Consider the following 22767-nt stretch of genomic DNA (forward strand, 5'->3'; position numbering starts at 1 on the left):
TTTTGTTAGATATTCAGTTCTGGAATTCATGGTGAGTGATCTGAGTGTCAGATGTAAATTTGGAGGTACTCATTATAGAGATGGTATCTAAAATTATGGTCCTGGATGTGTTCTTTGAGGGAGTACAGATGAAAAGATTCTAGTAATTGAGACCTGGGCATTGAGAGGTCAGTGAGAAGGGGAGGGAACAAGTAAGACTGAGAAGGAGCTGTCAGTAAGGTAGGAGAATGTGGTGTTCCAGAAGACAAGAAAGTGTCTACAAAGGGGAGTCGAAGGATGAGATGGTAGCTGGGAAGGAAGGAGGAGTGAAGATGGGAAAAATAATAGTATGTTTATATGTTGCTTGGGAATAGTTCAGCAGAGAGGAGAATATGATGATGTAAGGAGAGAACTGATAGAATACTATTTTTAATAGGCAAAGAATTGTAGAATATAGTGTACAAGTGGAAGGGGTAGCCTTAATTGAAAACAAAAGCAATTCATCTGTAGTAAGAGGTGAGAAACTGTATGGGCACTGATGCTGATAATGCCTGGCTGGTTAGAAATATGGGTGGAAGTTGTGGAGGTCTTTTTGGATTGCTTCTATTTTTTTCAATGCATTGTGAAGCAAGTCTGCTACTATAAGAATTGCTCATCTCCTTAATTAAAAGAGGGTTTTTATTAACTAGAATGACTTTGCCAAACAAGCTGGCTCCAAACAAAACTTTAATAATATTTTAAAGTTAAATGAAAATGGGTTCTATATATTTCTGTATTTGAATTTTTCATATACTTCCTTACTTTTACTAAAGTATACTAATAGAAGTATATAGTACTTATTTTGCTAAACAGTTCTTATACTTTATTAGGATACCTCAATTATGTATAGTCATTTTCAGTGGAATTAGAAAGAGTAATAATAGATGATAGAAGATATATCCTAACATAATTTGTTTTGCTTTGAATATTGATGCTAGAGGCAAAGATTTTTTTCCTTCATTTATAAAATCTCATTTGTTTTATTTTCAGGAAAGTAAAATATAACCATTCAATTTGAGGGCTTGAATAGTAAAGTGGTCTTTCACATTTGCATCTTTTCACAATTTTTAAGTAAACTCTACCCACAACCTTGGGCTTGAACTCTCAACCCTGAGATTAAGAGTTGCAGGTTCTACTGCTTGAGCCAGCCAAGCGTCCTTTCTCTTCACAGTTTCAAGCTCAATATTTTATACCTAGAATTTGAGCTACCTTGAATTTTTAAAACTATTTGGACTTATAGTGGCTCTCATTAAAATTCAGAAAAGATCAAATTCTAAAAATTATACTTCTACAAATGTAGCCATTTCCAGTATTTCCTCCAAATAGCTCTTAATCTTATTTCATGCATATATTATATATATGTGTGTGTGTATATATATATATATATATATAAAACACAAACTGCCTTCATGTTCAAGTACTATCTATTATAGCTTTGTGACTTTAACTAATTTACCTAAATGGTTTTAAGCATTGAAATACATGTCCTAAGCAAGTTTACAATTTTTATAATTCTATATATTTTTAAATTATTTTTGTAACTACTATGTGTAGAATGTTGATGATCAGAAAGGTTTATCTGCTTCACGAAGGTTTACAAATGTGAAATATGTATTTGTAGGAGTTACTTTCTATTTATGACTGCAGAGAGATGCAGACTGATGGCCCAGGTCACCAGTTGTGGAGAAGGTTTCCTGAGCATGTTCGGGAAATCCTGGAACCTCATCTAAATACTAGGTCTGTACACTCATTAAAACCATTTTTATAAAATTGTTTTTAACTTTATAAAATTAATGTTATTTTTGATGTAATTTTTTAGCATTAAAAGTATTTTCAGTATGTCTAGTATGTAATTTCCACTGTGAATATGCCTATAATCTTGTCAAAAAGTACAGTTTGGTCATTGGTTAAATTTTGTAATTTTAATTATTTAAGATGAATTTATTGAAGCTAAAAGGATTTATTTTTTTTTCAGTCAGCAATACTTTGAAAATCTACTTTAAATTAAATGTGAGTGTAAGCTCTTGATAGGCATAATTAATATGAAATTTAAAAATTAAAAGCTAGTTCCAAAGTCATTAGTAAACCCAAGTTAGAGATTAGATTTTCACCCATCTAAATTCTCCTCATGGAGATATTTTCTCACTCTACTTTTTAAAAATATATATTATGATCTCTTTTTAAATTTTAATAATTTTGTTAAGACTGACTGAATCTATAAAGTTATGAATTATTTTTACGTAGAAACTATAATTTGAAGTATACTAGCTCACTTGCTTATTAGATATATGACCATGGATAAATTACCTTTCTGAACTTTGGTATAGTACCTGGCCTTGTTTGCTGGATACCTCTTTATATTTAGAAAACTTTTTGTTTTTAAGTCAGACACCCAAGCAGCAGGGTAAGAGAGGGGCAATGGGAGAGAGAATCTTAAGTAGGCTCCACACGCAGCACAGAGTGCAGTGTTGGGGGGCTTGATCCCATGATCCTGGGGTGCTCAACTTGAATGAGCCACAAAGAAACCTTTTAAATTTGGAGCCTTTTATATATAGAAACAGATGGATGTACCTGGTAATGATAATGGGGCAATGGAGTGGGTAGAGAATATTAATAAGAGAGTTCTTAAAGTGAAGGACCATAAAGACCAAACTGGTTAAGAGGTAATGAAGGTATTACATATCAGGAGAGTTTAGCATGGTCAAGGGACAGAAGATCTCCGTGATAGAGAGCCAATGTGTTAGCATAACTGGGTATACTAGAAATTTAGAGGAAACTAGGGCTATGGAGTAAGGTATCTAAGTAATTCATTTTGGAAGTAAAGAAGTTTCTTTGTATTGACAATGGAGTCCTGATAAAGAAGTAGAGGAGAAAGTCATTGAGAAGTTTTGAGTTTGATTAGATGGTCTAGCCAGACAATGAAGTCACTCAGGAATGTAAGACTTGAAGAAGAAGAAAGAAAACACTGAGAGATGTACTAAAGCTAACAATGAGTTTGATAATCAGCGGGTTTGGTGGATGCCCATAATGAGGAGCAGAGAATGGTATGTCTGGGTGGCTTGAACCTCAAAGGAACAAGTCTTTCTTACATAGGAATGGAATTGGAAGGATCTAAAAGGAGCATTGAGGAGTAGGAGGAGACACACTCAAATATTTTGAAGTACTTGGGGTATGCAACAATTACCTCCCACCTCATTATTAACCAGGATATAGGAAAAGTGGCGTCTTTAACCATATTTCAGTAAAAGCAAGGCAGTAGTGGCGTAGTCAGTGAAGGAGTTGAAATAGCTTTTTACATGTTTTATACTAAAGTTCTAAACAGATGGATATATATTTATATACTTTTTAATAAATTTTCAAAATTACAGATATAAGAGTTCTCAGAAGTCAACAGATTGGTCTGGAGTAAAGAAGCCAATTTACTTAAGTAAATTAGGTAATAACTTTGCAGAATGGTCAGCATCTTGGGCAGGTTATCTTATAACAAAGGTAAGATAACTCTGATCAGAATTAGTTAACTGAACAGAAATTCTAAAGGAAACTAGAGCATTTATCTGAATATATAACACAAACAGTAGGCTTTGAAGTATTTGTACTGATAGTGAAGTATTTGGAGAAAGCATTCACTAATAGAAATTTAGTTCACAATTTCTCTACTGTTACTAGAGTCTGAGTAAAACGGTAATTATTTTATCAAGCAAATTACTATGGTTTTTACAAAATGTCTATTATGTCTGTTCATTTTACACTGTGAAACAATACTGTTTAAAAAATGTAAATGCTTTTTGAAGGCTTATTACATAATAAAAATATTTTTTATGTAATAAAAAGATATATTATCCCTTTGTAGCTGAGAGATGTATCTTCTAAAAGAGGATACATTATCTGAACTTTCTCCAAAATAAAACTAAACATTTATAAGAAATGAAACTTCATGAAAAAGTAGAGATATGTTTCTGATGTCTTTCTAATATGAGATTTTTACATGCCTGACAGAAAGGTTCTCTGTGTTCCAAGAAATGCTTAAGGCATATTTCTTTTCTAATGTTTTATTTTTATTTTTGAGAGAGAGAGAGAGAGAGTGAGCAGGGGAAGGTCAGAGAGAGGGAGACACAGAATCCAAAGACAGGCTTCAGGCTCTGAGCTAGCTGTCAGCCCAGAGCTGGACACGGGGCTCGAACCCAAATTTTTATCTGATAATTTCAAGAAAGTTTCTCGTGTTTCTATGAACATACTGAAAATATATTATGTGAAATACCATTGAATTAATTACTTCCAGATCTGGAGTCTTTAGCTTAGTTTGTTGTTGTTGTTGTTGTTGTTTATATTTGAGAAGGAGAAAATCTTTAAATTTTACAAGAGGATAGTAATGTTGACAAATCTAAGGTTAGGTCATACCTATAAAATTTGGCTGTAAACCCGAGTAATTTAGTTTTCTGGGTTTTTTTTTTTTTTTTTCAGTTTTTTCCTGTAGTTAATCACTGCTTATTACTTATTAAAAATGTGAGTTTTAAACTTAATGTACTGGCCTAGAGTATACACTTTGGTTGTTTGTGTGTGTTCAGGGAGTTAATTGCTGAATTTTACGTTAGCTACATAAAATATATTGTAATTAGGGAGGTTAATCTGTAACAAAACATGATGCATCCAAAAATTAACTGTTGGGTGGGGAAGGCCATTTATTTTGAGGTGGTTGACACTGTGGAGGGATCGCAGCAGTTAAGGTACTTAGCGAGATATTTAGAGTGACCAAGGAGTGAAATCCTCCTTACTTGAGTATGAGTGCCTGTACATAAGACAATACCCACTCTGCAATGATAAATTATCTCATGTGGTTTTTTGACATTAATCAATAGAATAAAATGTATAAAATTACTTACTGTCCCTAAACCATTTGGGTTTACAGGTTCGGCATGATCTTGCCAGTAAAATCTTCACCTGCTGTAGCATTATGATGAAACATGATTTCAAAGTGACTATCTATCTTCTTCCACATATTCTAGTGTATGTCTTGTTGGGTTGTAGTCAAGAAGATCAGCAAGAGGTGAGAGATACCGTTTTATTTGGTTTCTGTTTGTCTAAACATTTGTCTGATGTAATTAGTACTAGAAAAGCTACATATTAGGAAATGTACATCAGTACATGTCTGAATGCTTGAAAATCTTTTTAACCTTTTGTTTATCAAAGAATTACACAATGCTTAATGTAGAAAATGAGAAAATATATATTGTAGTGGGACCAGGGGGCTCAGTCAGTTAAGCATCCAACTTTGGCTCAGGTTATGATATCATGGTTCCTGAGTTTGAGCCCTGCAGTGAGCTCTCTGCTCCCAGTGCAGAGCCTGCTTCAGATACTCTCCCTCTCTTTTTTGCTGTCTCTCGGCTCCTCCCCCCACAAACACTCTGAAAAATAAACATTAAAGATGTACATATGTATATTAATATGCCTTAGCATACATAGAACTTTTTGAAAAAATAGTACATAAGAAGTTACTGATAATGTTTTTCCTAGTGAACAGTACTGTAGATTCGGATAGGGGAAGGAAAATATTTTACTTTCTGTTTTATTTTTTTTAATTGTTTTGAAATGTTTACTTATTTTTAAGAGAGGCAGAGCATCAGTGAGGGAAGGAAAGAGAGAGAGGGAAACACAGAATCTGAAGCAGGCTCCAGGCTTTGAGCTGTCAATCCATAGCCCCACGCAGAGCTTAAACTCCTGAACCCCAAGATCATGTCCTGAGCCGAAGTCAGATGCTTAACTGACTGAGCCACCCAGGCACCTCCTACTTTTTGTTTTATGATATTTTGTAAAGTTTAATTTTTTAACTACATACAAATAACACATTTTTAAATGATTATTTTTAATGGCATAAATAGCATATTACTATGTTCTTAATGTAAAAATTGAATTATACAAATAGAAGTGTACCCTTTGACTACCATTCCTGATCCCACATTTTCAGAAGTCATCACTAATATTAATTTGATGTGTATATTTTTAGGCCTTTTTATTTTTTTATGCAATTGGTTCTGTTTTGGTTTTCTTTTATGGTATCATTCTAGATATTGTTCTGTAACTTGCTTGTTTTTTTAATTTACCAATATATGTTTATTGACCCACCCTTTTTTAAATTAATGCTGTAAAATATAGTACTTCCATTTTATAGTTGTACCATAGTTTAACTATTGCCATAATGATTATTTCCAATTTTTTGTTGGCATTATGGTGATTCTTACTTGTGAAGGAGTTTTGTGTATGTGTGTTGAGGGTGTATTCCATGAAACAGAATTGTTGGGTCATATGGTATGTACATTTAAAATTTTTTTAGAGACTTTAAAATTACTAGTACTGACTTATCGTTGCCTTAGAGTGCTTGGTCTTAAAAGTTAGGTAATAGCAAAATGATAGTACACAGACCCATTATTAACCATAAAATGAGTTTTTCTTAGGTTTATGCAGAAATTATGGCAGTTCTAAAGCATGATGATCAGCATACCACAAGTACCCGAGACAGTGCATCTGATCTGTGTCAACTCAGTACACAGACTGTGTTCTCCATGCTTGACCATCTCACACAATGGGCAAGACACAAATTTCAGGCACTGAATGCAGTGAAATTTCCACAAAGCAAATCAAACAGAGATAAAGTAGACTCAATAGGTGAGTCATAACTTGTGTTTATTTTATTCACTTAACTATTAACCAATTAACTCTTTCCTCTATCTGTTCTATAATTTAAGCATTAGCTTTTTAAAGACCTGTGTTTTCTTGCACACCTTTTTTCACCCTAAGGTAGCCATTTCACTGAGAAAAAGCAGGGAATTTATAGTCAGAAAACCTCTTTAAATTCTACTCTCACTTAGGAAAGACACATGCCTAATTTGTCATTGTATAATACAGAATTAATATTATCTCACTTAGAAGACTGAGGATTAAATGAAATGATGAGTGTATAAATTGTACAGTGTGAAATAAATGACAGTTAATATTATTCGGACTTGACTTCTTACTGTTAACCCATCTTCTCTGTGTCTTCTCTGTGTATTTACTCCATCTTCACTCAGTGTACTGTGTGTATACACATCAATACACACACACATGTACATACCTATGCGTATATATGTAGTAAAGTATTCTTTATCCTTTTTCATTTGTGAAATACTCTTTGCAATTTTTTCACATGTTTTAAATTTCAAGAGAGATTTTAATTTCATTTCATGGGCTATTTCTTTTTTCATTTTCTATACATTTCATTCATTTTACTTTTTTATTTTTCCTGTCGCTAGTAGTGTTTTGTATCCAGCGAGCTCTCCAAATCTGCTTAATACGCATTATTACATTGTACCCTACTATACCAAATATGTGCAGTTTTTTCCCTGTGATATTATAACTCCCACTAAGATGACTAAAAGGGGAATCTGATTATAGTTAAAAATGACACCTGCCTCTAGGATAGAAGCATTTGGTGAGAAGAATTATATTCATTCTACTCCTGTATACTTCAGCAATTTTAATGGAAATCTCATGTTTTACCTCCTACATTTTGAGGTTAATTGAAAAAATTGACTAATAATCCTTAAAGAGACCTTCACTTACACAGTCTTCAGTTTGTGTACCTCTCTCTCTTGTTCATATACCTGTGGGAACCACATACTTTCCTGTTGTTAAGCACAATAATTTGTTATTTTTCTAAAAGTTTCTGAACTTGCAAACAAATATCTGGAGGATTGTTCTTCTTAGGACTATGGCTAATTATTAATATATTTTCCATTGATTTAACAGTTATGTATTTATTGCTGTTTCTGCACATGAAAATGGTTAATGTAAAACTAAGTCTAAACTCTATCACTATTCCTACTAACATTATAAGGGAAATACTAGCTTTTAAGAATAAAGTTTGTAATGGTTCAAAAATACAATATCTTTGGGGTCCCTGGGTGGCTCAGTCAGTTAAGCGTGCAACTCTTGATTTTGGCTCAGGTCATGATCTTGTGACTGTGACAGAGCCCCTGCGTAGTGCTGGGTAGTAGGCTTAGAGCCTGCTTAAGATTTTCTCTTTTCCTCTCCCCTTTCTCTCTCTCAAAAACAAAACCAAAAGTACAATATTTTTAACATTTCTCATAATTTGAATGATCTACAAATTTTGATGGAATCAATGACTTATTTTAAGTATAATTTCTTTTAAATTTACCATCTTGATTCTTTAAATCTTGAAAAAATTAATAAATTTTAAATAAGAATTCATAAACTGGACTGTCCTCATTTTGAAATTTCCAATTTATGTTTTTTCATAGACTCTTAAAAAAATTACCCTAAAGTATTTGTGATTTTACTTCAAAGGTACTTTTACTTTGAATTTTCATTAAAATAGTTGCTATTGTATATATGGCAACATAGGACGAAATAGCCTATTAACAATTCTAAGCTTAAAAAATTTTTTTTCTAATGTTTTATTTATTTTTGAGAGAGAGAGAGACTGAGAGAGAGACAGACAGACAGCGTGAGCAGGGGAGGGTCAAAGAGAGAGGGAGACACAGAATCCTAAGCAGGCTCCAGGCTCTGAGCTAGCTATCAGCAATAAGCCTGACACGGGGTTCGAACCCACAAATCACAAGATCATGACCTGAGCCGAGGCCGGGCGCTCAACTGACTGAGCCATCCAGGTACCCCAACAATTCTAAATTTTAAAAAGAAAGCTATTTCTCTAATTCTGCTCTTTCCCTACTGATATACTCTACAGTGATTTTATAATTATCAATAATAAATAACTCATATTTGTATCTTTTGTATCATCTTTATATCTTTTTAATATTTAATACTTTTTTTAGGTTTTGGGTCTTTTTTAAGTTTTATTTAAATACCAGTTACTTAACATACAATGTAATATTAGTTTTAGGTGTACAATATAGTGATTCATATGTATATTTCCATACATCGGTGCTCATCATGACAATTGCACTCCTTAATCTTCATCACCTATTTCACCCATCACCCGCCCCCCCACCTCCCTTATAGTAACCACCAGTTTCTTCTCTATAGTTAGGAGTCTGCTTTGTGGTTTGCCTCTCTTTTTTTGCCCCTTGCTCATTTGTTTTGTTTCTTAAATTCCATATATGAATGAAATCATATGGTATAATACAGATTTACATTTAATCCTCACAACAACATCATAAGGAAGGAAGGACAATTCTAACATTTCCTATATATATATATATATATATATATATGAGGAACTAGAAGCTCAAATAAGTTAACTGTCCAAGGTAAGTAATAATGGTGGGAGTTGGAGCAAGAATCCTTTGAGCAATCATCCTACTGATATTTATAGTCTAAGTATGATACTCTTAATACGTTTCCATTAATTTATTTAGTGAATGAAATTGAATTTAAAATAAATAAATTAGAATTTAAATAGACACTTTTAAAATTTCATGTTATAAGTCTTTAATTACTCAGTTGTCTTTTTATAATCTAGTGTCTTCTGTGGATTTTGAAGACTATCAGAGTGTAACTCGTTTCCTAGACCTCATACCTCAGGATACTCTGGCAGTAGCTTCCTTTCGCTCCAAAGCCTACACACGAGCTGTAATGCACTTTGAATCATTTATTACAGAAAAGAAACAAAATATTCAAGAGCATCTTGGATTTTTACAGGTTTGAAATTAATACAGTAAACTTAATGTTGTTTAATATTGCTTGTCTTTTATGTTTATATCATTCATTTTATTGAACATTTTATTGATTTTATTGAGTGTTTTAGATGCTGTGCTTGGTACTAGATATTTATAAGCACTTTAGAAGCTTGCTGATTAGTGGGGAGAGATAAACATCACTTTGGTGTAATGCCTGAAGTAAAGTGATACAGATGTGCCCTGAGGAAAGGCAGGTTTGTGTAGGGTGGGATGGGGTAGGAGATGGGAGTATGTGAGCAAGGAACTCTTATAGGCTTCTTGGAGATCATGTCTAAGCTGGGTCTTAAAGAATGATCTATAAAAGGAGGGGATAAGATATTCAACCAGAGGCATCCATATGGAGTTGGGGAAAGTGTGGAGCTGGGAAAGAATGTGGTGTATGCTAAAGAGTAAAGTGTCAGTTTGGGAATGGCAGAGGAAAGACAAAACATAGAGGACCTTTTAAATTATATCAGGTTCCTAGGGGATTTGAACCAGGGAAGTGCTATGGAAGAATTGTATTTTGGCTAAATGACTATGGCAGTCATGGAAGGAGGGTTTAAAAGAGCCATGATGCAAGGGAAGCAGTCCACTGTTCTTCTCATGATAAATGTGGACCTGAATTTTGGAAGTGAGTGGGAAGGAGGATTACAACAGGAATTGGGCATGACAGTGTTAGTGAAATAATGGTTTAGGTGATGAAATTTTTATTGTGGAAGGGAAAAAAATGGCAGGTGGGGCTAATACAGTGGGATTAAATAAGAGGCCAAAATGGGGAGCACGTGTGTGACTCAGTATGTTGAGCATCTGATTCTTGATTTTGGCTCTGGTCATGAGCCCCAGGTAGTGGGATCCAGCCCCATGTCAGGCTCCACACTGAACATGGAGCCTGCTTGGGGTTCTCTCTCTCTGCATCTCTCCCCTACTCACGCTCTCTCTCTCTTCCTTTATTTTTTTTTAATTTTAATTTTATTTTTAATATTTTTTTTATAATAGTTTATTGTCAAATTGGTTTCCATATAACACCCAGTGCTTCTCCCCACAAGTGCCCCCCACCATGACCTTCACCCCCTCCCTCCCCCTCCCCTTTCAGTCCATGGTTCATTTTTAGTATTCAGTAGTCTCCCTTGATCTGTGTCCCTCGCTCTTCCCCGCTCTCTTTCCCCCTTCCTCTCCCCATGTTCATAGCGGCACTTTCTACAATAGCCAAATCATGGAAAGAGCCTAAATGTCCATCAACTGATGAATGGATCAAGAAGATGTGGTCTCTCTTCCTTTAAAAATAAGTCAAAATCGGTAGACTTTTTTCAAGTTGAAAAGCAAAAGGTAGTGAGAAAGTGAAAAATTACCAGCTTGTAGTTTTTTTTTAAGTTATTTATTCATTTAAGTAATCTCCACACCAACATGGGGCTTGAACTCAAAACACTAAGATCAAGAGTCACATGGTCCTCGAGTTAAGCCAGCCAGATGCCCCCGTAGTTTGTAGTATTTGGATGAATATTAGCCTCCTCTTGTCAAATTTTTCCTTGTCTAGCTTTAAGTCTATTTCCATTATGAGGTTCATTCCCTTACAAAGATGTTCAACTCCCTTGTCTTTTTCCCTCTGTGTGATACTCACTTTGTAAAATACCATCCCTGGATGAACTCAGCCATCTGCCTTGTCAGTGTCTGCATTTAGCGATTGAACATTGCTGGAGAAAAATCACACAGTGGGTTTTTAACTACTGTTACTTTAAGTTTATAATCTGAGATTTCAGCAGTTCTCTTTAACACTGCCTTCAGTCCTTCTGTGTTTCTTTAATAGCCTACCTTTCTGCTCTTCAAGGTGATTATTTCTTACCTTCTCATTTCTCTGTTTCTACCTCACTTACTCTTATCTGGTAATCTTGCCTCATTGTCATTAAGAAAATGAACCCAGGGGTACCTGGGTGACTCAGGCAGTTAAGTGTCCAACTCTTGGTTTTAGCTCAGGTCAGGTGAGATCACTCACTCACTGTTTCATGAATTTGAGCCCTGAGTAGGACTCTGTGCTGGAGGCGCCAAGCCTGCTTGGGACTGTCTCTCACTCCTTCTCTCTCAAAGTAAATAAATAAACTTTAAAAAAGAAAAGAAAATGTCTACCAAATTTGAAAATACATTTAATTGTTCACCATATCCTTCTTTCTTCTGTTCCATTATTCCTAAGGAAGGATCCCTTTCTGTCAAATCCAGTCATTCTACTTGTGTTCTTGATTTGTCCTTTCAGATAGTCTGCTTTCTCTAGGATCAATAATTTATTTGCCTCAACCCGAGTATATAGACATACTCAGGTATCTTCTGTCTTCATTTTTTTTCTCACATGTCCACAAATGAGTGGGGTAGGGGGAGGGACAGAGAGAGAGAATCCTAAAGCAGGCTTCACTCCCAGCCCTAGACAGAGCTTGATCTCACAGCCATGAGCCAAAATTGAGAGTCAGACAAATAACTGACTAAGCCACCCCAGTGCCCCCCTTCTTTATTTTTAATAATTCCCTTGGTCTTACATTCTCCTTCAGATACTTCCTATATCTCTGTTTCCCTACATAGCCAGTTTTAAAAGAGCTGTTTATCTTCCCTATATTCACTTTACTTCTATTCATTTTTTGACCATTCCAACAGGACTTCTCTCTCTAGTCCACTGATACTACTCTTACTAAGAAAATCAGTGGCCTCCATGTTGCCAAATCCAACGAATGAGCTTCCTAGTTCTCATTTTCTTAATTTCACAGAACCATTTGATTACTCCTGTTTCATTAAGACTTTTGGTTTTATTTCATAGCTTCTGAGATATCACATTGCCCATCTTCCTTCCTTTAAATTACTCTGGTTTCTCTCTCAGTTTCATTTGCTAGTTCTTTATCTATTAATATATTAGTACTCCAGTCTCCTACCCTGACCTTGTTCCCTTCTCTCTTTTCATTTTCTAGAGCATGCCATCTTTTCCCCTGCCTTTAAAGGAGGGGGGAGGGGGGAAGAGAGGTGGTGGTGATGGTGGAGGGCACTTGAGGGGAAGAGCACTGGGTGTTGTATGGAAAACAATTTGACAATAAAATATTAAAAAATAAAATAAAATAAAACACTATGGTAAACATAAAATAAAATAAAGACCATCTTTGTGCTGAGTGCTCCCAAATTTTTATCTTCAACCTGAATACCTCCTTTGAACTCAGATTTGAGGCATCTCACTACCAATATATTAAAGTACTTATTTAAAAACTTTATAAATTTTAAAATGCAGTGAAACATTTATAAACTGTATTCAACAAAATTTATCATAATTTGTATTTAAAGAGAGTTCAGAACCTTAAAGTTCTTGGTACCTCTCATCAATAGCAATTACTAATGTAGATTTATGTTTAAGTGGAACAAGAGTGTTAAGATAATAGAATGTCTGGAAATAAGTTTATAATTTTACTGTGAAGTCTGCTGGACAGCAAATACTGTTGGTTTGAGAAGAATTCTCATGTGCTCTATTCACATAAACTGATGGTTTTATAATTTTAGTTCTAGTTGTGTTTTTTCCTCTTATTTGATTGTTTTGTAATGGTTGAACAAAGAAATTGTATGCTGCTATGCATGAACCGGATGGAGTGGCTGGAGTAAGTGCAATTAGAAAGGCAGAACCATCCCTGAAAGAACAGATCCTTGAACACGAAAGCATTGGCTTACTACGGGATGCCACTGCTTGTTATGACAGGGCTATTCAGCTGGAACCAGACCAGGTAAGATGATAAATGAAGGGCAGCATAATGAAAAGAGCCCTGAACTAGCAACTCTGGAAACCTTTGTTTCAATACTGTCTCCACTAGTGTCTGGAAAATATTTAATCACCTCTGTGCTTTGAACTTTCTGATTGATGAAATTAGAGGTGTGCTTGAGGATTTCAAAAATCTCTTCCCATGCCAAATTTCTGTGACCTTAGAAATCCCCCAAATGAATGAAGTTTGTTGAGGAGTATATTTATATTAATGATACTCATACATTTATATTTATATTTAATATATTAACAACACAATAATATTAATATTACACATTTATATTAATGTGTTATAAATAAATTTATACAATTTTAGTTTGGAATTAAAAGTGTCAATTTGATATACATCAACTTTTTAATAATAATAGTGATTCTCTCCAGCCTAGGAAACACTTTCAGATTTTACATGCCCCCTACCAACTTCTATGAATCTCTGAAATACTTAAAAATACTAAGCTATAATTAAAATGGGGGTGTGTTAACATATCCAATGTTTACTGGGACAGGAAAGGAATTTAGAATTCTTGATTTATAATCTTGGCTTAGATTCTCTGTAATTGTATGTTATTGCCTTTTGTTGTATTTTACCTGTTCATTTTCTCAAAAACTCATACAGGATCCTTATTTTTCACAATTGTTTTTTTCAATTTTAAGGAATATTGCATACTCCTGGATAGCTTTTTAGTTACTAACACCCTAAATCTATATTAATGTTCTTGTGAGCATTGACTTTTAATTTTTGTGTGAGAAATAGTATGGCAAATAATCTTTAAACAAAATATTAAAGAGTACTCATTACCTTTATATTTGATTTACACCAAAAATTAAACCAAATCTGGAAAAAAAAATAAATTCAGTCTGAGAATCTTTTAGGTTGTGTATTTTTTTAATACTCACATATATTAGGACATTGTTGGGGGGTTTGCCATGAGACCATGCAAATCAATTGCTGAACTAAGAAAGGTAGGTTCAATGAAGCAAATGATACTTTTTATTGAATATCAGTTAAATAGTTTTTGTTTTCCAAGATATATTTGAAGTGATTATTTGGTATTTTATGTATTTTTAAATTTCTAGATTATTCATTATCATGGTGTAGTGAAGTCCATGTTAGGTCTTGGACAGCTGTCTACTGTAATCACTCAGGTGAATGGAGTGCATGCTAGCAGGTAATGTTTTTTTATTTTTTATTTTTTTAAGTTTATTTTGAGAGACAGAGTAGCGGGGAGGGGCAGAGAGAGGTACAGAGGTAATCCCAAGCAGGTTTCACGCTGTTTGCATGGAGCCTGATAGGGGGTTTGAACCCACAAACTGTGAAATCATGACCTGAGCCGAAATCTAGAGTTGCATATTTAAACTTAAGACTGTGTCACCGTCCACAGGGTGGCAAAAATATTGTCCCACAGGTAATATTTTTTTAAAGAATGATTTTCTTTTGGGATACCTCAGTGGCTCAGTCATTTAAGCTTCTGACTTCGGCTCAGGACATGATCTCGGGGTTTGTGGGCTTGGGCCCCGAGTTGGGCTCTCTGCTGTCAGTGCAGAGACCACTTTGGATCCTTGGTCACCCTTTCTCTCTGCCCCTCCCTTGTATGCATTGGCACGTGCATTCTCTCTCTCTCAAAAATAAACTGAAAAAAAAGAACGGGGCGCCTGGGTGGCTCAGTTGGTAAAGCATCAGACTTCAGCCTAGTCATGATTTCACCACTCCTGAGTTTGAGACCCACATTGGGCTTTGTGCTGACAGCTAAGAGCCTAGAGCCTGTTTCAGATTCTGTGTCTCCCTCCTTCTCTCTGTCCCTTCCCAAATCACACCGTCTCTATCTCTCAAAAATAAACGTTAAAAAATTAAAGAGAAAAAAGAATGATTTTCTTTTGTTATTATATTTGAATGGGAAAATTTTAATCAGTAAACTAGGTTGACATAACTTTTAGTAAAGAAATGAAATCTTTTTTTATGTTTTCATGGTGTTGGAGATAAGCAACAAAAACTTTTTTTCTACTTTGTCATAAGCACTTAACAGCTTACCTTTTTTTGAATCAAATGCCTTTATTTATTTATTTATTTTTAAATTTAAATCCAACTAGTTAATAGTGTAATAATGGTTTCAGGAGTAGAATTTAGTGATTCATCACTTACATATAATACCCAGTACTCATTGCAACAAGTATCCTCCTTAATGCCCCTTGCCCATTTAGCCCATCCCCCACCCAACACCTCTTCAGCAACCCTGAGTTTCTTCTCTGTATTTGAGTCTCTAATGGTTTTTCTTGCTCTGTTTCTTCCTCTCCCTTATATTCATTTATTTTGTGTCTTAAATTCCACATATGAGTGAAATTATCATATTTGTCTTTCTCTAACTTCACTCAGCATGATACACTCTAGTTCCATTTATGTTGTGGCAAATGGCAGGATTTTATTCTTTTGGACTATCGAGTAATATTCCATTGTAAATATATACCACATCTTCTTTATCCATTCAGTGGTCGATGGACATTTGGGCTGTTTCCATACTTTGGCTCTTGTGATAGTGCTGCTATAAACATTGGGGTCCATGTGCCCCTTCGAATCAACACTTCTGTATCCTTTGGATAAATACCTAGTAGTGCAATTGCTGGGTCTGAGCGTAGTTCTGTTTTTAATTTTTTGAGAAACCCCCATACTGTTTTCCAGAATGGCTGTATCACTTTGCATTCCTACCAGCAGTGCAAGAGTTCCCCTTTCTCCATATCCTCTCTCACATCTCTTGTTGTCAGAGTTGTTAACTTTAGCCATTCTGACAGGTGTGAGGTGGTTTCTCATTGTGGTTTTGATTTGTATTTCCCTGGTGATGAGGGGCGTTGAACATTTTTTCATGTGTCTTGACAGCTTATCTTCTGTCCTTGAATTATATTTGCTTTAAGACAGAAACCTTGTAGAGCTCACCTGCTATTGGTAAGACTCATATGAACACATCCAAAAAGTATCTTAAGCTCTGTCTCCATTATTAGCACCATTAATTTTCTGTTTTGGGGAAGAGGAAACTTTGTGACTGGTTTACAGAATACTACTCTAGACTGTGTGGGTTGATTTTTCCCTAGAGGACTGATAAAAATGAAAGCTGCCTTCCTTTCCTAAAGAAAATGGGGTTGTTATAGCAAATATAATAATGCAAAAAAGTAGTATGTGTGTGTGGCAGATTAAGGCTGCATAGTTTTTCTGGTCTGGGGAGTAACTGTGGAGTAACTGTGGGGAGTACTCTGGGGACTAACTGTGGAGGTTGGTTCTGCTCTTGAAGCTGCCTTGCTCTGAGAGTTAAAAGACTTATTTCTTGATAAATTTGCCAGATGCCACCTGACTATTCTGGGCAGTGAGATCTGATCAAAAGGGTTGGCATCTTAATCAGAGAGCACACAGGCCACTGGTTTTAGTTAAAACTCTCAAAGCAGCTCTTCTAAGTATAGTTTCTATAAATCTCCAACTGTAATTTGCAAAGACTGCAAGTCTATAATGTTTGAGAGCAGAGAAGCTCACTGTTAATCAGATGTTTTCATAGTAATGGAATTTATGAAACAAGGGAAGAAACTTTGCAAAAGCAGAGAAAGAATAGTTACATGTTTTAGATGTTTCTCTAAATTAGTTGAAAGATTATAAGTAAGTGATTTAGGAAGGTTCGTCATGGCTCAAGACTAAGTGTCAAGTTTCATTATTACACATGCTGCTGAACAGTTAGAACCCTCTTCTCTTTGGATCTGGGATATATAGAGCTTTCTGATCTATCATATAGAGAACAAACGAAGAGTTGGTGGAGGGAAGCATTGGAGGATGGGCTAGATATGTGATGGGTATTAAGGAGGGCACTTGCTATGATGAGCACTGGGTGTTATACATAATTGATGAATCACTAAATTCCACTCCTGAAACTAATAGTGCACTGTATGTTAACTAACTAGAATTTATTTATTTGTTTATTTATTTTGTTTGTTTATTTTTAATATGATTTATTGTCAAATTGGTTTCCATACAACACCCAGTGCTCATCCGAACAAGTGCCCTCCTCAATGCCCATCATCCACTTTCCCCTCTCCCCCAAAACCCCCAGTAAACACCCCCTCAGTTGGTTTTCTATATTTAAGAGTCTCTTATGGTTTGCCTCTCTCCCTTTTTGCATTTTTTTTCCCCTTCCTCTCCTCTCACCTATGGTTTTCTGTTAAGTTTTTCAAGATCCACATATGAGTGAAAACATATGGCATCTTGTCTTTCTCTGACTGAGTTATTTCACTTCACATAATATCCTCCAGTTCCATTCATGTTGCTGCAGATGTCCAGATTTCATTCTTCCTCATTGCCATGTAGTATTCTATTGTATATATAAACCACATCTTCTTGATCCATGCATCAGTTGATGGACATTTAGGCTCTCTCCATGATTTGGCTATTGTTGACAGTGCTGCTATGAGCATTGGGGTACATGTGCCCCTATGCATCAGTACTCCTGTATCCCTTGGGTATAACCCTAGCAGTGCTATTGCTAAGTCATAGGGTAATTCTATTTTTAATATTTTGAGGAACCTTCACACTGTTTTCCAGAGCAGCCATACCAGTTTACATTCCCACAACAGGGCAAGAGGGTTCCAGTTTCTCTACATCTTCACCACCATCTGTAGTCTCCTGATTTGTTCATTTTAGTTACTCTGACTGACTGGTGTGAGGTGATATCTAGGTATGTCTAAGACTTGTATTTTCCTGATGATGAGTGGCATTGAGCATCATTCCATGTGTCTGTTGGCCATCTAGATGTCCATTTTGGAAAAGTATGTGTTCATATCTTCTGCCCATTTCTTCACTGGATTATTTGGTTTTTGGGTGTGGAGTTTTGTGAGTTCTTTATAGATTTTGGATACTAGCCCTTTATGCAATATGTCATTTGCAACTATCTTTTCCCATACCATCTGTCACCTTTTAGTTTTGATTGTTTCCTTTGCAGTGCAAAAACTTTTTATCTTGATGAGGTCCCAGTAGTTAATTTTTGCTTTTAATTCCCTTGCCTTTGGAGATGTGTCGAGTAAGAAATTGCTGCAGCTGAGGTCAAAGAGGTTGTTGCCTGCTTTTTTCCTCTGGGGTTTTGATGGTTTTCTATTTCACATTCAAGTCTTTCATCCATTTCGAGTTGTATATAATTGATGAATCACAGAATTCTACTCCTGAATGCCTGAGCTGTCAGCACAGAGTCTGACACAGGGCTTGAACCCAGGGAATCATGAGATCATGACCTGAGCTGAAGTCAGATGCTTAACTGTCTGAGCCACCCAGGCATCCCAACTAACAAGAATTTAAAAAAAAATTTGGGGGGAAAAAAAGATTGCTCTATCATATTGGAGCAAATGGCCATTGAGAGGATATGTTTTCTTTGGGGAGAATATTTGCATTTTTTTAAGTGTGTTTATTTTGAGAGAGAGAGTGTGTGTGTAATCAGGGGAGGAACAGAAAGAGAGAATCCCAGGCAGACTCCACACTGCCAGTGCAGAGCCCAACACAGGGCTTAAACCCATGAACCTGAGTGGAGATCAGGAGTCAGATGCTCAACTGACTGAATCACCCAGGCTCCCTAAGAATATTTGCATTTAAACAAATATTTCTCAAAAATTATTGAATGTACTTGACCTACACAATTACTCGTTTTAATGGGGATAAGTTCTCACAACCTGATCCTCATTGCCTTTTGGTACTTTGTATAATGCTTAGTATGACACGTCTCCTCTAAATAGATCTAATTCTACTTAGATTTTTATCTTTAAATTTTGATATTTTGGGATCTGGTGATAAGCTTTTAAAGTTATTCACAACTGGACTTTTTGAAAACTACATTTCTTTTCTTCCTAATTTTATTTTTAAGTAACCTCTACACCCAACATGGTGTTCAAACTCACAACCCTGAGATGGAGAGTCACATGCTCTATTGACTGAACTAGCCAGGTGCCCCCAATTCCATTTCTATTGTATTTCTTTTAGCCTTGTTCTAAATTGTTTTTGATGGAGTTTGTATTTAGAAATTAGTGGATATTCAATATTTATGCTGCTCTTTTAGTTTTTTTAATAAGATAATTCACTCATTTTCTTTACCTTTTTAAAATGTGTTTTTACTACAGAAAGAGGAAGGAGGGCTTTTTACGACATTGATCCTAACCTCTCTGATTCTGTTACCTTATTTATAATATGAGGATATGTATGCCTTTCTGTGTTAGATAATTAAATGGAGAAATGTGCTCAGCACAGGGTGCTCACCACAGGTCGTGGGTTTGAGCCTCATGTTGGGCTCTGTGCTGATAGCTCAGGGTCTGGAGCCTGCTTTGTGTCTCCCTCTCTGCCCCTCGTGCACTCACACTTTGTCTCTCTCTGTCACTCAAAAATAAGTAAACATTATTAAAGAGAAAATATTGGGAGAGTCTAACTTCTATATAGACATGATAAAAAAATATGACTATCCATCTTAGTGTTGTATAAGTAGAATGCTTAGAAAAAATAATTACCCATATTATACTTGTTTTACAAATACAGATTTTTAAAAAATGTTCTTTATTTTGATAGATGGGAGTGGGGTGTGAAATCATAGGCAGGCTCCATGCTGTCAGCACAGCCTGACGCAGGGCTTGAACTCAGGAGCCATGAGATCATGATCTGGGCTGAAATCAAGAGTCAGATGCTTAACTGACCAAGCTACCCAGACTTCCCTACAAATCTAAATTTTAAAGTAACTCAAAATAGTTTAAGAACAGGTATATACTGGGGCACCTGGGTGACTCAGTTAGTTAAGCATCCAGCTTCAGCTCAGGTCGTGATCTCACAGTTCATGAGTTTGAGCCCTACATCGGGCTCTGTGCTGATAGCTGCTCAGAGCCTGGAGCCTGTTTCAGATTCTGTGTCTCCCTCTCTCTCTGACCCTCCCCTGCTTATGCTCTCTGTCTCTCAAAAATAAATTAAAAAACAGAAAAAAAATTTTTTAAAGAATAGGTATATATTTTAAGTAGCTTATTTTATATCCTTTGTTACGTCATTGACACGTTATTTGTAACTTTCTTAAGCCCTTATTATCGAGTGTCCTTATGCACCCGGAGCTGCTCCTGACCTACTTCCCACCTGCTCCTCTCTTTGCCTTAAACTTAATTCAAAATCTCAAGTTCTTAGAATTGCCTACCTCTGAATGTATATATGTTCAGTTGGCTCTTTTTCCTCCTGCCCTTTGTTCAAGTTAAGCACATAGCTAATCTTACAACTGCACTTTGTAATTATCCAGGCATTAATTCTGTTCTAATATATGGTACAATTTAATTTGTTGTTGAATGGCATTTTTAAATTGCCCTTTTAGAAGTAATTATTGAGGGGCGCCTGGGTGGCTCAGTAAGTTTAAACATCCAACTCTTGATTTTGGCCCAGGTCATGATCTTACAGCTTTTGAGTTTGAGCCCCACAGCAGGCTCCACTCTGTCAGTGCAGAGCTTGCTTGAGACTCTCTCTCTCTCTCTGGTCTTCCCACACTCTCTTTCTATCTCGAAATAAATAAATATGCTTTAAAAAAAGAACAAAAAGTAACTATTGAAAAAATGTTTTGGGGGAGTGGAGACATTAAACATTGGGGGGTTGTTTTGGATAGAGATAATCATTTTGTATCTAAGTACAAAATATAACACAATACAAATACAATAAATAGAGCAATAAATACATACAATAAATAGAGTATCTAAAACAATGAAAAAACCCCTAAATGCCACTTTAAATCAAGTTTAGCTGACACTGGCTTCTTTTAATAGGTCTGAATGGACAGATGAATTAAACACCTACAGAGTGGAAGCAGCTTGGAAATTGTCACAGTGGGATTTAGTGGAAAACTATTTGGCAGCAGGTAAAATTACTTCTTAAAATATAAGCAGTTTGGGGGCACCTGGGTGGCTCAGTCAGTTAAGCGTCCGGCTTCGGCTCAGGTCATGATCTCACGGTTGTGGGTTCAAGCCCCACGTCAGGCTCTGTGCTGACAGCTAGCTCAGAGCCTGGAGCCTCCTTCTGATTCTGTGTCTCCCTCTCTCTCTTTCCCTCCCTGCTCATGCTCTCTCTCTGTCTCAAAAATAAATAAAACATTTAAAAAATATATATATATAAGCAGTTTTAATATGCTATAAATATTCAGACATAAGTAGCTAAGTACCATGTATAATTGATCTTTCAGCTTGTTTTATAATTGCCTTGTTGTTCAAAGTAGAGTGAAACCATATGTTCGGTACTTCTGCTGACCTTTTTACCACATGAAGTAAACCTTTTTTGAGGCCCCATGGCATTCCTTGACTCTACATTTATTTTTCAGATGGGAAATCTACAACATGGAGTGTCAGACTGGGACAGCTATTACTATCAGCTAAAAAAAGAGATATCACAGCTTTTTATGACACACTGAAACTAGTAAGAGCAGAACAAATTGTACCTCTTTCAGCTGCAAGCTTTGAAAGAGGCTCTTATCAACGAGGATATGAATATATTGTGAGGTATTTGTGGGGGAGGGTCCATTTTTGTATACCTGGTCTGTACTTGTCTTCTGACAGACTTGGAATGTTTTGATTAGTGAATAATTTATCAAAACTAACTAAATCAAAACTGACTAACATTAGTAAATATGGTTGGTATCATTTGTATCTATACATAATGGCTCATTTACTCCTTTATCTTAAGATCACCCTATAGTTTTTTTTCATTTTGAATGATTTTGTTTGGTTTGTTTGTTTGTTTGTTTAAAGTAATCTCTGTGCCCAACATGGAGCTTGAACTCATGGCCCTGAGATCAAGAGTCACATGCTTTACCACCTGAGCTGGCCAGGGACCCCACACCCTATAATTTTTTTTAATGTTCTAATATACATTGTTTTCATTGAAAAGGCAATTATGAGATATCTAAAAGTAAGAAAAATATATTTGTCCTATTGTAATGTCATATAGTCTAGATATTTACTGTGCCTGGCCTTTTGGTGCTCAGTACTTGTTAGTTTCTTCTCCTTCTCACTTAGAAATGCAGTTGACATTTCCTTCCCTAAAAATGTGGGTATTACACTACTAGGAAGGAAAATTAACTTTTAGAAGTAAGGAAGAAAATGATGGAAAACATTTCAGGTTTGTTAATTCAGCTGAGAAAAATAATTGGTGTTATAATTTAAAAGATAAGAACATCTTTTTTTCTTTTTTTGGTTAGAAGAATTTTAGTATAATTTATATCAGCCCCTTTGGTAACAGTTTAATGAAACCATTGATTGGACCACTGAGATTAATTCTGTTCTATAGTT

General features: G+C 35.5%; 1 protein-coding gene across 7 annotated transcripts in view; it reads left to right on the forward strand.

The window, feature by feature from the left end:
- Positions 1-22767, forward strand: part of ATR (ATR serine/threonine kinase) — a 105834-nt gene that overhangs the window by 51543 nt on the left and 31524 nt on the right. For 6 of the 7 annotated variants that reach the window (XR_003908835.1, XM_029940120.1, XM_029940114.1 and 3 more), the window contains 9 exons: positions 1640-1755; positions 3387-3507; positions 4925-5062; positions 6468-6678; positions 9494-9672; positions 13265-13429; positions 14542-14633; positions 21253-21344; positions 21801-21978. Coding sequence is in view for 6 of the 7 variants with exons in the window: in XM_029940120.1 (XP_029795980.1) it covers positions 1640-1755; positions 3387-3507; positions 4925-5062; positions 6468-6678; positions 9494-9672; positions 13265-13429; positions 14542-14633; positions 21253-21344; positions 21801-21978 (1292 nt within the window). In the remaining variant the exon portion in view is untranslated. The remainder of the gene's footprint in view (positions 1-1639; positions 1756-3386; positions 3508-4924; positions 5063-6467; positions 6679-9493; positions 9673-13264; positions 13430-14541; positions 14634-21252; positions 21345-21800; positions 21979-22767) is intronic. The other variant, XM_029940119.1, reaches the window with a different exon arrangement.

Source organism: Suricata suricatta, chromosome 5, assembly GCF_006229205.1.
Source record: "Suricata suricatta isolate VVHF042 chromosome 5, meerkat_22Aug2017_6uvM2_HiC, whole genome shotgun sequence".
In the NCBI taxonomy this organism is placed as follows: Eukaryota; Metazoa; Chordata; class Mammalia; order Carnivora; family Herpestidae; genus Suricata; species Suricata suricatta.